This window comes from Lonchura striata, chromosome 3 (genome assembly GCF_046129695.1).
Source record: "Lonchura striata isolate bLonStr1 chromosome 3, bLonStr1.mat, whole genome shotgun sequence".
NCBI classification, from domain to species: domain Eukaryota; kingdom Metazoa; phylum Chordata; class Aves; order Passeriformes; family Estrildidae; genus Lonchura; species Lonchura striata.
Genome location: NC_134605.1, coordinates 27,131,653 through 27,148,189, shown reverse-complemented (window position 1 = coordinate 27,148,189; position 16,537 = coordinate 27,131,653). Strand labels below are relative to the sequence as shown.

Genomic DNA, 16,537 nt, shown 5'->3' with positions numbered 1-16,537 from the left:
ATCAAGACACCACAAAAAAAAAAATTCCTCTGTAACTTCTGTAATCCTTTACAGACAAAATAACTCATCCCTTTGTAATCCTTTATGGAAGAAAACTGACTCCTCTTCACTAAAAACTCCTTAATCTTTTGAAAAAAGTTACCAGAGGACGCTCAAGAACCGTTTGAGTAATCTGTCCTTTCTGTGTCCATTAACACAGATCCCCTTCAATAGGGCTGATTTATGGCTCTCAGCAACTGTGCCCACCAGGAAACTCCTCTACAACCACTGATGTCCTGCAAATCTTGCATCAAAAGGCAAAATACTTGGAGGGAAACTGTGGCAGTAATAAATGCACAGAATTCACCTCTGAATATGTCCTGGAATAGTAATAATAATTATTAATCCTGGGATGGCTACAGCAGAAATCAACTGTTCTTTTTCTTTTCAGTATTCCATGAATACCTTCTTGCTTTCTGAGCTGAGAATGAATGATGAGTGCTGCAGAATTCCTCAAGTGAGTAGGAAACATCCCATTTTGTAACTCTTCTGTTTGCCTGAAATCCTCTGGAGAATTCTATATTAAAATCCTGACACTCTTTCGGTATGCACAGAAGAAAATATAAAGAAGAAATCTTCAAAATGCCTTGGTATTGGAAAATGGAGCCCAGAACACTCCTTTTATTCCCTCTGTGACATGGTATACCTGCTACTGGTGTTCCTAGTAGAGATGACAGTTTACTAACAGCCCTAATTCCTTGGGAACTTGTTAATTTCATGGAATGGCAAAAGTGGAAGCTGGCAAAGGATATCTGTATTTCTCCACAGAAAACAAAAATCCCCTCTGCCTCCCTTGGGTGTTCTCCAGAAAAGCCCAGAATGGCCTCATCCAGCGGAAAACTCTGCACAGAGCAGGTCAGATCCATGGCACTCACCTGATCATGAGGGGTGATCAATAATACTTTGTGGGCAGTACCTGGGAACAAGAAGGCTAAACTTCCAGTGGGCATGGAAAGCCAAGGTGAAACCCTGCAGTCAAGGAGCACACACGTCCTGCAGCATTAACCTGTGCTGGGACATCAAGAGCCCTCCAGGCACTCCCTTCTTCCCACAGGGATCAGGACACAGGCTCTGGCCACACTGCGAAAGCTCAGGTGGTGTTCTCTGAGAACAGAATAACCTGATTTTTGTGCCAAGATCACCTTTCCCAGGGAGATAACAGCTGTCCTGGAAACATTTGCATGAGAAAGTCGCCTGTGTTGGAAAAACACAATCTCCATCACCACCCACAAGAGGAAAAACTACAGATGTCACACACAGCAAACACTTTTGAAATCAGTATCTAAGACAGGGAATGGGGGTGTAAGCCCAGTGTATCCTGGAGATCTCTGTGTCAGATACTCAGTCCTCCAGCTCAGAACATTGATGGTTTGTGCCAGGGAAGGTGACCTGCCTCCTCCTGCCCCCTCAAGGACATGCAGGACATTTCACCTCGACAACTCCTGCTGGAGCCAGCTCCTTCCCCAGCTGCTGGAGGTCAGGGTGGCAACAGAACTCTTCCAGAGCCAGAGTTGCCTTTAGCCAGCACAGGGAGCTCCAACACCTGAGCACTGGCACAGACAGGCAGCACTCACACGTTTGCTCCCTCCTGTGAAGCTCCGTCAGTGAAGCTGCTACTGCCAAACTGCTTCCCAGGAAAAGAAAGGACCCCATATCCCAGGATTTAGGACTTACAGTCACTCTAGGAGCAGAAGAAGTAGACTGCAAAATGTGCACCATCACCATCATTCGTCACACTGAGATATTCTCTCTGCTTTGTGAGGCACAAACTGTCTCAGATCTCTGTCTCAGAGACTGTCAGAGCTGAGTTGGCACAAAACGCATCCGAATTCTCTCCAAAACTCTGGTTTCCATAGTGACATGTGTAATGGAGGAAGGTTAGGATCCGGAATTAGATCAGCCCTTCCAGTTTGTGGATAAATACACTGGGATTAAGAGGAACATGAGCAAGGTCCATGGAGTAGAAAATTAATGAGGTCTGAACAGCTTCAAACCTCTTTTGAGGCTCAGCCACTGTAACTGCAGCCATGGCTCCCCAGGAGGGTAACTGCACACTAAAGTCCCAAGGATCATGCAAAGAAAACTGTCACAGAAAAGCCCTTCCAAAACATGACACTACTGACAGATGCAGATGGGCTGAACCACAGCGTGCACAGTCTCAGTTCCCACTGACACACATCCAGGACAGCTTCAGTCACTCCCCAGTTCCACACCACTCACGGTTTGGATGTAAAAGAAACAGTTGTTTTTAAAGAAAGTTTAGAAGTACCTGTTTTGAAGTTTAACTGAAAAAGGCTGAGCTCCCCAAAGGGATAAGTTAGTAACAAAAGTGCTAAAATGTACTCTTGAACTATTTTCTTCAGTTATTAAAAAAATACAGATCTGATTTTAACTTTTCCTGAAACAGCATTTTCTGGGATGTTTTTTACTTTGACTAAGCTTCTTCAAGAAGCACAGAAGAAAAAAATCCAGATCATAATGGCTGTAGTAATTTACAGCTGGCACAAACCCCAGACCTGCTGTCTTTTGAAACCCAATACATTAAATTTAAAAGTAGTAGTGCAAACATTGGAAGTGACTGTTAATGTGCATGGATTCGGATGCTTTTACATGCACAGCCAAAATGCTTTTGGTGCATAGTTATTAAATATAACCATTACATCCTGATAACTTGGCTATAACTATCTCTCAAGTTATGAGAAACTGGGCAGCTTATGATTCATGCCGAAAGTGAAGAACAAAAAACCAATAGATAATAATAAACAGAATCTGGCCTTATATATCCTAATGGGGGCACCCTAATGGGATGGCTATCAAATCTTTCAAGGTCAGCAAATTGTACCTGGAATATTTCATCTGATCACATTTCTGCAAGTCCTCATTCTCCCTTTCAACCACCCCCTCACTCCAACTTCAGGATCAGTAACAATTCCTGTACTTTTACCAGGTTGTGTTTCCACATTAACACTTCCTCTTGCATATCCAAATTCCATCGTTGGTTTTGTAAGATGCTGAGGGAACACCTTCAGAAAGAAGGTGTTTTTAGCAACTTAAGGATGTTAGTACAGCCACAGCTTGGAAAAAACTTCCAAGACAAGGGAAAGAGTCATGCTGGGACAAGAGGGAGAAACAAAGAGGGTCCTTGTGGTGACACCTGACATTCTATCCCAAATCCTGCTCACCTGACCCAGTACCAGTGCCTGCTTCATCTTACCAAGGCACTGTGAGTGTACTTTAACACATTTTGAGATACAGAAATGCTCAAAACTAGTTCTGCTCAAACACTTCAGGGAGTTTGCAAGAAGTTCTGTCCTTAATAAATTAATTCAGGCTTCATTCCTACAGACTTAAAAATGATCTTTACAAATCCTCCACAACATGCAGTCTTTTCCAACATTTAGCCAAGGTTTATTACGGAACAAAGTGGTTTGCAGTACTCACTATTACTCTTTTTGGTGCCCAGGGTCTGCCCGTCCTCCAGGGAGTTGGAGCCTACAGAGGAGCTGTCCTGGCTGTCCTGGTGGGGCAGCTGCAGGAATCCCTCGCTGGACTCGGAGCGTGTGGGCGTCAGCGTTGCCGACTTGAGGCGCTCGCGGTTCCCGTCCTTCTTGGACTTGATCAGCTTCCTCATCTTCAGGGTGATCCAGTTGCCCCTTCTGTCATCAAAACCACAGCACATTCACTGCATTTGTAACACATTGCTTAGGCCTGCAGAGTCAACTAATTTTTATGCAAGACAGACATGATTCTGATCCCATTAATGCAATGGAATCTCGATTTTCAGTGGAAACAGAATAGGTCTGCCGTGCTTTAGAGTTGTGTTTTATTTTACATCAGTACCTTCTTGGTGGAGATGGCTCATAAAACTTATACTGATCCATTATCTTCTCCTCCAGTTTCTCCTTCTGCCGCCTCAATTCATTTAGTTTGTCACTGCAAACAGAAATTAATGATAATTTACGCGTCAAAAACATATATAGGATGTGTGGGTAGCACATTCCTTAGGGAATCTGTTATCTGAGAGTTGTCACCTTGTGTGAGGAATTCTTACATAACACTTGTTTCTTATTGAAAAAGCAAGAGTTACAGCAAAAAATCAGCCTTTGGCTTAACTTCATGATATAAAATGGAATAAAATTCCATTTGCCTTTTTTACACATTCCTCCTTTTTAAATAAAGTGCTCTAACATTTAGATAAGCACATTTTCTCTTCTCTCGAGTCCACTAAAGAAGTTTAGATTACAAATCTATAAATTAATCTACAATGTATGTAGACTCATACGTGAATATTATCAATCTACAAATACAGTGATTAAAAATCTAAAATTTGCCAGTAGTAGAATGAGGACTATATATCAGTTTTATTCCTTATTTGCATAATCAGTATTGAACACAGTTGCACTGATCCTTTAGAACTGCAAATATAATGTTGATATTTTGAGTTATCTGTTTTACATTTATCATTGAAATTCTTATTTTAAAGAGAAACATTTTAGAAGCAGCACATGTGTAAAATTCTATATTTAACAGAAGCTTTTTTTTAAAAATGCAGGTTCTGGTGTCACTGCCCTAATCACAGTGATTTCCTGTTTTTCACAACTCACATGTACTGCCTTTGCTCTACATGGAAGAGATCCTTGCTTTCCATATTCTGCTCCAGTAAAGTTCTGTTCTGCAGCATTAAGGTCTGGATTTGATCCAGCAGGTGTCTGTTTTCCTCCTCCAGGTTTCCTTTAAGTTGGCTGAGCAGCTGTTACAACAGAGGAAATTGCCCATGCATTTATATGTGAGTGTATTTTACACACAGATAATGAGATTATCAAGATTATTTAAGTCTACAGAGGGGTTCTTACAGTCAAATCAAACTCAAAATGAAATCACGAATCAACTAATAAAAGCCTATTTGATGCTTTAAATAATTTAAACCAGTTTCCCTAATATGAGCCTGAAATTGTGTATTGCCTGTACAGTAGGCAGATTAATTAGTCTTTGGATCTATAAATGACTCCATATGAAGTCATATGAAATACTCCAGCACTTCATATGCTTTTATGAACCTATAAATAAAAACATTCCAGTGATTCCAGCCATTACAAACAGCACAATTCCCACATACCTCACACTGATTATTTAGCTTTGTTGATGTAATATCCAGTTGCTGGTACTGTTCTTTGAGTTTAGAAAACTCAGCTTCCAACCGTGTTTGTTCCAGTTTGGAACTGTTCAGTAATGTTTTCAGATTCTTGTGGTCAGTTTGTAGCACTTCATTCTCCCTCAGGAGCTGATTGTATGTGTGAGTGAGCCTGGGATGTAAAGACACCATCAAAGAGTGCTGGAAATGAATTTGTTACCCACACTCCCTCTAAAACATGACATTTCCAACTACTCCATAAAATACCTATGCAAATTCCTTATTGTCACATACTGTAAGTTATTCCAGCCTAATTTTCCTAGGAATGTGTTCTGTCTTCGAGTCAAGCACTGCTCTCTGTATATTTAAATACAAAGCACCATCTCTACTACACACAACTGGTTTTAATATGCCACTTTTCAGAGTAAAATAATCTTACAAAACAGCCAGGATTTCTTGCCAACACAAAACAGGAATGGCCCAAACTTTGGCAATCATGGAGGTAACAGATATCTGTTCCTGGGCTCCCTTTGTTCCTCCTGGGCCCTGCCACGCACCTTTGTCCCACCTGTCCCCTCAGCATATAATGATTACTTTTGTGGGATCATGAATATATGGAATAGCAGTGTCAGGTGTCAAAGAAATGTAAAGAACACACCATTTGTTTAGACTGCATTGGCAGGTGCTCAGGTGCCAGAATTCTCTTTACCTTTCATTTTCATCCCGAAGTTTTTTATATTCTGCTGCCACAGTTTCATGCTTCTCACTCTGCTGCAGCATTTTGTCCTGCTCTGTTTTGAGAACCTCCTCCAGTTCTTCCAGCTGCACTTTCTGTTTCAGCAACTGATTGTACCTGCAAAGACAATATTCAATTCCTTTTGTGGAATGACTTAAAAAAAAAAGGGATTTTGATGAAACAGCCTCTGTGATGGTGATTTTATTCATTCTATCATTTTATTTGAGAGTGATTTCTACTGTGCAGTGGTGTGTCTTTAATTTGATATTTGTTCAATATCTGTTTCCACCCCCCCATCCCTAATTTCCTCCTCTCCCCAGTTGTCAGTATTCCCTAGCTCTCCCCTAACCCCCTCATCTCCAAGTTGTCAATCCTCCTTTACCCTGCCCCTTTCCCTGGAACCTTCCCTGTCATTCCTCCTAGCCCCCTCCTCTGATTCCAGAGCATTCCCTGTCTGTTTGGTGAGACTCTAAACCCTATTGCTTATTTTGTGTTATTCCACTTTCCTGCTTCCCCTGATAGGTTTGTGATGGGTTAATTCTGCCCTAAACTCCTCCCCTGCTATTCCCTCATTGGTTGCTGTTCCTACACCCATCTCCCTGAATTCTTGTATAAAACCTCTGCTCCCCCTCCCCAGGGGGTCTTGGGGCTCACTGAATAAAACCATCCTGTTCACCCCCAAGTCCCGTGTTGCCTCCGTCTGTTCCCACACCACCGACTGGGACAGCAGAGCACCCTGGGGGAAAGCGGCCGCCCGTTCTCTTCCCTCTCGCCGCCCAGCACGCTTCAGCTCGGGGAATCGCGGTGAGGGGAGCACATGCTGCACTACTACACTACTGAATGGCAGACTAGTTCTCCTGAATATTTACCTATCCTCCAAGTCCTTGTGCTCCACCTCCAGGTTCTTGTGAGCAGACTTGAGGCTGCCGTGCTTGGCAATGAGGGACTCGTACTCGGCGGCCTGGCGCTCGTGCAGCAGCTCCAGGCGCTCGTGGTCCTTGAGCAGGGCCTCGTAGAGCCCCTTCAGGTCCTCGCGCTCTTTCAGCACGGCCTCGTTCTCGTTCTCCAGGGATGACTGCTGGATCAGCAGCTGCGCGTTCTGGTTCATCAGGGACGTGCTCTGCGAGTTCAGCGTGGAATTCTCAACCTGGAGCCACAAACGTTGTGCAGACTGTGTTATTTTATCTCCCACCTAAAGATTTCTTGGGTTTAACCCTTCTCGAACTCCTGGCTGCTCCACTGACAACCTTTTTTTATATCCCAGGAGACAGCTCCAATTCAAAATGGTCCAAGACTATTTTTTAGCAGAAAGTATTGAAAGCATGTTATTAAATTGACAGGAACGGATTGAATTATTATTTACCTTTCAAAATCTGTTAAAGTGTTATCTTACTGACAGGGCTATTTTCCTCCAGCACTGAGATACCTTGGAGAAATGGATCACCAGTGATCCTAATAAAAGCCAAATTTGTGACATGACTAAAATAAAAGAAACTTTCACATTGGCATGGAGATTTATTTTTTTAAAAAATCTGTACTGTCACCATAAATTCTTCATGGCATCCACACATTCCTTTACAATGAGAGCTCCAACAGGAACATCCATTTAAGAGAGAGAAGGAGATAAATAATAGAACCTGGAAGGAACTACCCAGGTTCTTTTCTGTGCTCTTTTGTGGAACAGCACCAGTTCTCCAACAGCTGTCCCAGAACAGTATTCATGTGTATTAATACACTAAAGCCTTCAACATTAAATAGTTTAAAAAAGCTCCAATCAACCAACAACCTCACTTTTTGTGCCTCTGGAGAAATCCTTGGGTATCCTAAAGAATTGGTGCTTGTCACCCGACCCGTACCAGCTTCCTTCTCTTTCCTGTTCAAGAGACGAAAACCACAAACTACTGAGCCTTCTAATGCCCTCGGGGTATCTATTAAGAAACAAAAATTCCATCTCTTACTCCAGTTCCCACTGTTACCAGGGAACAAATCCCTTCCTGCTGGAACTACAGTGTTCTTTGTTACAGATGAGAAAGCAGAATCTTTCACTGGAAATGAAGTAATGTCTGATGGCATGGGTGTGCTGGGAAACTTCCCAGGCTGAATCCCGAGTTTGGTTAGGTCAGAATTCCCAGTTACCCTTTCAGATATTCTTTCCCTTGGCTGCTCCTTATGGGTATCAGGAGGAAAAGAATTAGCTGCCAACGAACAATTTTGGCACAGTCCAGGTAGACTAGCAGCACAGTCTGCACTTCAGATTTAGCCAACAGTTCATCACATTGATTTTCCTGAACATATTTTAACTTCCACTTTGATTTGCAGTTCATGAAGAATTGTCTTGCCAGAGAGGAAAGGCCTGTGCTGCTGGGCATGAGGCAAAAAAGGAACTACATAGACATTCCTGGGTTTTTTTGATGAAGGGAATTACAAAGTACTAAGAGAGCTCTGAATCCCAGAAATCCCCTCTCAACTGGTTAAATGGGATACTTCCACATCATATCCACTGTGTTTTTAACAACCAGAAGTGGCACAGGGTGTGTACTAATGTCCTGTTTCACTGGAATGCTGTGCACTAATGACATTTCAATGTGGCACCAGAAAGTGCATCCATGGGAAAACAATGTTCTGCTTTCCAAGAAGAGCCAAGAGAAGACTCCAGGCATCCACCAAATGCATTATTTGTTCCATTTAAACAGTCCTTGACATCTTGATTTCCATCAGCCCTCCATCCTTTCTGACACTCTTTACTACTTCTGCAGCATTGCGTGGTTTTTATCCTCTCTTGAAGGAGTTTTGATTCTTAGAACATCAAAAGCATTAAACTGATTAACAAGAATATTTAATGTTTAAAGAAAAAAGGTACATATTTAATAACCCTATTAAACTATTAAGGGCAACATCTGAATTTTGGCCAGAAGAGCTGCAAGACTCTGGGGACAGATATTTTCATAATTTCCATGGTCCCACATTACCTTTTTTACTGCCTCTCAATTATGTAAATTCAGGTCTTTACTTATTTTGTAGCTTTCCATTTTCTTTTAGTTTTTTTTTTTTAAATCTTATGCATTTGTCATGATTTTCCTCTTAGTTATGGCTTTAATTTAAAAAATATTTATAAAAATAGATAAAATTTATTAGAATATGTTTAGACACAGTACTTCCCTGATCTAATCTAGAAGTATAAATACAATAAAGAACTCAAGGAATCTTGGAAGACTGATATGAGAATCTACTCTACTTCTAACTATGAAGTCAAGATTTTACATTGGACAAAGGATTAAAACCAATTTCTAAAAATGTAGTTATTCATGAGCAAACAATTTTTGACTGCAGATTATTTTCACATCACCTTCTTTCCTACATCTCTGCAAGAAGCCAAATGTGATTTTAAAGCTAACGGTAATGTATTTTAAGTTTTCCTTTAGAAAAAAAACCCTTTAATTTTATTTTTGAAAGCAAACTAAGGCAGTATTACCTGCAGTTTGGCATTCTGAGTTTGCAGAGTAGTGTTTTGCTCTTGCAGGGACACAGTCTGTCTCTGCAGGGCCAGGATCTGGGCCTGCAGGTTGTTGTTCTGTGTCTCGAGCTGCTTGAGCTGCGTTTTCAGCGCCTGCTTCTCCGCCTGCAGCGTTGCATTCTGGGGGGAGAACCACACAAAACCTCAGCTGACAGCTGCTCCAGGAACTCCAAGATAAAACAGAAGTATTTTCCAGATGATAGAAAGCAGCAAGACCAGGCAGAGATTTACAGGGTGGGATAAAACTGCACAACAAACACACTTTGGGGGTATTTATCATTGGAAAAACAGGTAACAGATGTTGCACCTATGGAGAAAAAGGAGAGGAACCTGCAGGACTGGTGTAAATAGGGATTATATAACAGGGATTTGAGAGAGAGCTGTGGGTTCTAAAGGGAAAATTCGGGTTTTCACATTTCCTTTTTAAATGCCTGTCAGGTGCTTTATGGCATCCCACAGAGCAGAATCCAGCTGCTAGACATACTGTATTTAATTCAGATTCTGCTTGGGATGGGAACAAGGTGGTAAATTCAAGTGTCTTAACAGCACCCTCATTTGCATTACTGGAACAGCTCACCACAAATAATTACCAACAGAATCATATTTAAAACACATCTTACATTCCTCTCCACCTCGATTAATCTATCTTTAACTTTCAGTAATTCTCTAGTAGTCTCCTGATTTTCTTTCTCCCACTTATTGACAGACTGATTTCCTTCTCCACTTCTTGGAGGAGAATTCTGAACCATTCTTTCCTCTTCTTGTCTTTGCTTGAGAGCTTCATAGTTCTTCTTCACCTGGAATTATTTAGGACAACTTAGGTAAGGTTTAGAATTTTCCATTTTGTACATCCAAATTCATTACTTTATTATCTGTGATCCTTCTCAAAGAACAGGAAGTCATGTTACTATATTTGTAAATTTGGTTTTTGTACATATCTTGGGGGATGATGTACAAATTATTTATGGATATGGACAATTTAACCCCAATAAATAGTAGACCTCTATTTCCTATTTTATTTCAATGTTTGTAACTATATTCTCCAGCTTTTTTTACTGAAATTCTACAACCAACATGATAGAATTTCCTTTTTTAACCAATCTACTCAGGCTGCTCAAGGTAGGCCAGAAAATGTAACTGGAAATTACATCCCAAGTCAAATCAACTCCAGGTTATTTATCCAGCTGATGTTTTCATGGCCAGTAAATAAGCTCAGCAACTTTTCATGTGATTTCAACACAGTTTTAAAAGCATTCGTACCTTTGTCCTGCTTTCTGTAACCTGAATGATGCCCATTTTTTGTTGTTTTACCCAAAAAGTGTAGAAATAACAACTCATTTAATATTCTAGAAAAATGCCCTTTTCCTTACCGTTTTCAGTTCCTGACGTAGCTGCTGGTTTAGATTTGTTGATTCTTCCAAACGAGCCTCCAAAGCAGCAATTTTTTCTTCTTTTATTTCCAGAGACTTCTTGAGTGTGGATTCTAATTTGGACTCCAAAAGCTTGTACCTACTGGCCAACAACAAAAAAGAGTCTGTATTTTAAATAATTATTTGAGGTATTTAAATTCTAAAATGTTCTAGAAAAGTCTCATAGCTATATTCAAAAATCCCTGAGTGCCGTGGTCAAAAGTATGAAGTCACCTCAGCATCCACAGCAAGTTCTATGTCAAAAATAACCAGAAGATGGTTGTCAAAACAATTTTTGACTCCTCCTCTCTTTAAAAATGTGTTAGACGCAGAAAAAGACCCATTCAGGCACCCAAGGGGGTGCTGGGTTTCTCTGCATCATTAGTGAGTGGTGCCTGCACTCCTTCTGGCTCCACTCCAGTGAATCCAGTGGGGACCTGAACTCAATTAGGATGTGAAGTATTTGGAGAGCAAGATTTTCATCAGTTCCCATTTCCTGCCAGCTCCAAAGGGGAGGGCAGGGAAGGAGATGGATGGAGCACAGCACTGTGCAGGTGCACACTCGTTTGGTGCCATCAATGTGCAAATTGCTCACTCAGCCCAGCTGCTGATATTTTAAGACTGCTGCCACCCTTGATGTGCAAAGCTTCCATTTTTAACCATATTCACGATATTAGTAGGGCACTGAAAACCCCCCAGAATGTCAGTTTGAGAAAGAAGTGGTCAGATTAAACTGTATTAATTTAGAACTGCACATTCTTCATGGGAAATACTGAAACCCACAATCATTAATCACTACTAAGCAGTTCAGTCCCTGTGTGTGGCTCAGAATCTGGAGAACACTCCACTCCTCCCCACAGCTGGATAAAATAAACTCAACCATTGATATCCCCCTTTCTAATCCTGGCTGCTGAAAGATCCATCAGTATAGTGAAGGGAATAAACGGCAGCAGACTCCTGAATGGACAATGGCATCACATCCAGTCAGGAACTGGAGCAGAAGACCAATGGGTAGAGAATTAATAAGCAGAAAGCTGTCCAGTAGCATCATGCAGCAGGAGAGGAATCCAAGATTTTCAGATATGACAACTGATTCCCAAGGATTTATGGAATAGTAGGCAGCCTGTGACTAGTAGAATATACAGTATTTCACCTTCTTGAGCTGAAGCTCAGATTTGGCTACAAGTAATTCCTGCTACTAAAAAATGACACAGTTCTACAAAAAACAAAGTAGAAAAAATAATAATAGCAGACATCCAATACCCACTTACACTTGAACAATGAAAAATGGTACACGTTTTTGAATATGACTGCAGGTTGGGTTATTTTGGATTCAGAGTCAAAATCCATCAATCTGTTTGTCCAAGGACAGCAGGCAAGAGAAAATGAAGAACACTTCCAAGTTAACTCATAAAACGTGACTAGTTTAGACCTCAACAGAAAGACTCTGAGGTGCTACCAAGATCATTTCTTAACAACCACAAGCAGCTCTTTCCAATCAGGAGGAGTAAAATGGTACATTTTTAATTTCCATTACCAAAATGACAGAGGCAGATGAAAAACTACACTGAGAAGTAATTTTACCCATAATGAACCCAAGTTCTTCATAGCCCTGATGGAAGAGCCAGTAATGACTCACCTATGTATTGTTATGTAAGGAAAGCAATCCAGGTATCTTTGGGTTGAATGAAGAAGTTGAGAGCAATGGAAAAGCAGGATATTTATGGGCAGAGCAAAATTTCAAACTAATCCTAGCTTTCACTTTGAAAACAAACAAACATTGTTCGTGATTCTACAAGCTCTACATGGAGCTTGGGAAGAAACTCAAGACAGCAGCAGAGCCCAACCACTTCTAACCTAGAACTTGATTGAATGTTGCTCCATTTGGGCTTCATCTAAGTTTAAGCTTCACCTTGGATCGAGGTCTGGTGGTTTTTTATTTGGCATATTTATCTACGGACACACCAAGTGCTTATCAAGTGCTTTATGTGGCACAGAAATCAGAAGAAATCCAACCAGTTCAAGTTCTGAGGACATTTCCTGAACTCATCTGAGAGCTGAGAAAGGCAGGTGAAAGCCACCAGCAGAAACCAAGAGGGGGCAACACATGACCCCGCATCACCCCTGTGACAGCACTAGGAAAGGTAAGCTGGATTCAAACCCCAAGTGTTATTTGGGTTCCTTTAGACACAGAAGGCCCCATATCAATCTCCATGCTCAGGACAATCAGTTGTAATAATACATCATGACAGCAGAACTGCACTGGGAAGCAAAGCTTAGCTGGAAGTCTACACTGTCTGCTTTGCTCCTGTCATCAGTTTTCCCTAAATCCCTGCAGGATAAGGCAGAGGAGGAAAATGAAGCAGAGGAGACAGATGTCAGGGCAGCAGCTGCTGTCCAGTGGCAGGTGTGGAGGAGTGATGGAGCCACCACCAAGTTCTGGAGACACTCAAGCACTGGACACTTTCCAGCCAGGGAAATGGAAATGCAGCTTCCTTTAGGATGGAAGAATAAGAAGGAAATGGTTGCAAGGAAAGAGTGAGATAGTTTAAGGTAATCACTATGTGATAGAAACCATTTGTGTCAGACAGGCAGACAAAAAGGGAAAAAAATTACTTTGAGCTAATTACCTTTTACTGCTACTGTTGCTGCTGCTGACTAGAGCATAAAACATTTTAATTATAATTAACTATCTCCTGACATACTTCAATGAGTCTCTTAGCAACAAAAAGTAGCAACTCACTGTCATAGTCAGCTGAATGTGAAAGCACATGAACTAAATAATTTCCAAAAATATCAAGTTCATTTTTGGGTCTATGAGCGTGCCTTAAAAATCTAAGAGTATGCACAGAACCAGTCTGCAAAACCACTTTATGAATAAAAAAGATCCTCATTTGTCCTCTTTGTCATGTAGGCCCTGCCATTCTCACCTGTCATCACTGCTCTGCTCATCATGCAGGAGACGCTCCTTGTTCAAGCCAATTTTCTCAAGCTCATGGGCCAGTTTTTCTAGATCATTGTTCATCTGTTGAGTCTTCAATTTCTCATTCACCAAGTCCTTGCAAAGAAAAAACTACAGTCAGTATTTTCAGTGAAATAAAATAACATAATCTCAGTTCTGGGAGTACTGAGACAAGGGTGTTTTATCACTGCATGACTGGAATATTTTCAAATTTAAGTCTCCTTCCAGTCGCCAGCTTTCAGCTGTATCAGATATTAAACTGCAACTAGAGTATGCTTTCCCTGTGCACTCTTCCTTTCCCTTTAGAATTTCCCTTTAAATTTGGTCTGGAACATGACAGTGAATGGGAAACATTCCAGCAATATGATATTCTTAATTTCCATGACTATGATTATAGAAATTTTCATTAACGCATAAAGGTGTTAATAGTACACAGATTAATGCAGGGAAAAAACCCACATCAGAAACCCAGATAAAATTTCCGTACATTATAAACAGATTATGATGGGAATGGAAACTCCTCTGTGTTTACCTCTCTCAAAGTGACCAGGGTTTTCTTATCAATGGTAGCTCTTTTCACCAGTTCCTTGTTTTCCTTTTCCAGTTCTTTCACGCGCAGACACGACTCTTTGTATACAACTATTTCTTTAAAAAGAGATTTATTTTCCCTTTCCAGATTACTGATTTTGACATTATTTTCTTCTAAGGTACTATCTTTAATTTCTGCTTGTTGTCGAAGCCTTTTATTTTCCTTTTCCAGCTGTTTCTTATCCTTTTCCAGTTGAGAGGTCTCTTGTTCTAACAACTTATTCTCCTTTTCCAACTGCTCCAGGCGTTTACTAGAGATTTTTAACTCTTCCAAATTCTTTTGCAGGGTCTGATTTTCAGTCTCTAAATCTTGTAATTCGCTCTCTAATTGCTGAATCTTCTTATTGCTGTTTTCCAGGGCTTTCTGTAGCCTTTGGTTTTCCGTGTCCAGGCCTTGGTAACTCACTTCCAAGCGTTCAGTCTTCTTAAAAGAGGCTTTCATCAGTTCAAGGCTTTTTTTGAGCTGCTCCTTTTCACTCTCCAGCTCCTTATTTTCTAACTGTAACTGTGCCACTTTAATGCTTGTACACTTCAAGGATTCAATTGTCCTCCGTAACTCTAAATTTTCTTCATCGAGCTGGGAATTCTCTTTTTCTAACGACTCTAATTGAAAAGTGAGGTTTTTCAGGCTATCCAAGGTTTTTTTCAGCTTTCTGTTCTCCGTCTCCAGGTCAGAGTTCTCTTGTTCTAAGGCCTCGATCTTCTCACAAGTGATTTTTAGGTTGGTGATTTTCTTCTGTAATAACTCATTTTCCTTCTCCGTATGATGCAGTTCGTTCTCTAATTCTTCTGCCCGCTCCCCTTTCTCTTTGTAGTGTTCCAGTTCTTTCCTGACTTGTTTTTTTTCAAATTCAATCTTATTTAACTTACTGCTGGTCTCTTTGATAGACTCATGGAGGATTTTATTTTCCTTCTCAATTTCTTTCATTCTCGCCTCAGCACTGATTTCTGAGCGCTGCCTTAGAGAAGCCACAGTTTGATTCAAGTGCTCATTTTCTTGTTCTAAGAGTTTAATCTAATTTGGGTAGAGAAACAGTAAAGTGATAAACAACATGCCAACAAGGAATTGCTTTCATATATAAACTAAAAGATACTCATCATATCATATTCACCTTTTATTTTAAGTTAAAGAAAATCTCTTACTTTGCTAATATTTATGTGAAGAATTACAAACATTATTTCAAGTTTGACAACAAAGTAAATCTTCAAATCTCATCTTCTTGAATATTAATAGATAAATGTAAACACAAAACTAATAAAGCACAAATCAAAAGAAAGCTTTACCTACTTCCTAGCAAATTTAATTTTCATTTGTGTTTACCCATATTTAGATTGTTTTTTCTTACACTCTGCGATTTCCAGAGTTGTGTCTCCTGTCCATGAAGAACAGGACTGCAGCAAGTTCTAAACCAAACCTGAGATGGAGGGAGACACGGGAGCCACAAAAGTCTCTTTATTTCACTTGGAAAAAATAGAGGTGATGGGTGGGAGATGAGGGAATCCTGAACACATGCAACAACAATTTGAGAAGAAACACACCAAAGTTGCACTGATTTTTGAGTTAAAAAGAACCTTTGGATATTTTGCTCAAAACCAGCTTCAGAGAAAGTAAATAATACTGGAATTATTTTCCTAGGAAACATTTCCCCAGATCTATCTCAAGGATAAAGGCAGAACCTACACCTTAATTTTTAGTATTTCTTGACTTTTTAGGTTGTTCCAAATCATTTGGAATTATTTGGGCATGTAACACCAGACAGCAAAATTCATCAGAACTGTCTGGATCAATATTTAAGTGTACACTAATAACCCAGTGTAAGTGATGTTTGAACAATAAACTGTTTGGGAGAAAAGCAGAAATGCTGCTCGCAATGAAAAACAGACTGATAAAATTAGAGGTTGTTCTTCCATAGTGAAATGGGAATGGAACTATTAATTACAGATCCACGGCTCTGCTCCCAGCAATGATAAACTGCTCTGGAATAGTCAATAGAAACCCCTTAACAGGTACCTAAAAACACATCTCTGGAGCATCTGGCATGGCACTGAACTACCATCCATGAATTCTGCTTCTATAATCCAAATTCTACAAAAAAATCCTGATAAATGCCTCCAGGATTTTGGATGCGATCAAATTAACCTTCTACAGTCAACCCCA

General features: G+C 40.4%; 1 protein-coding gene across 15 annotated transcripts in view; it reads right to left on the bottom strand.

Moving 5' to 3' along the window:
• The window catches only part of CCDC88A (coiled-coil and HOOK domain protein 88A), a 68,207-nt gene that overhangs the window by 16,493 nt on the left and 35,177 nt on the right, over window positions 1–16,537 (bottom strand). For 13 of the 15 annotated variants that reach the window (XM_077781993.1, XM_031504294.2, XM_077781996.1 and 10 more), the window contains exons 16-26: window positions 14,324–15,394; window positions 13,760–13,887; window positions 10,791–10,932; window positions 10,041–10,217; window positions 9,379–9,540; window positions 6,776–7,053; window positions 5,880–6,023; window positions 5,156–5,342; window positions 4,644–4,789; window positions 3,880–3,972; window positions 3,481–3,695 (exon numbers count right to left, since the gene is read on the bottom strand). In XM_077781993.1, the coding sequence (XP_077638119.1) occupies window positions 3,481–3,695; window positions 3,880–3,972; window positions 4,644–4,789; window positions 5,156–5,342; window positions 5,880–6,023; window positions 6,776–7,053; window positions 9,379–9,540; window positions 10,041–10,217; window positions 10,791–10,932; window positions 13,760–13,887; window positions 14,324–15,394 (2,743 nt within the window). The remainder of the gene's footprint in view (window positions 1–3,480; window positions 3,696–3,879; window positions 3,973–4,643; window positions 4,790–5,155; window positions 5,343–5,879; window positions 6,024–6,775; window positions 7,054–9,378; window positions 9,541–10,040; window positions 10,218–10,790; window positions 10,933–13,759; window positions 13,888–14,323; window positions 15,395–16,537) is intronic. The other 2 variants (XM_077781995.1, XM_021537700.3) reach the window with 1 other exon arrangement.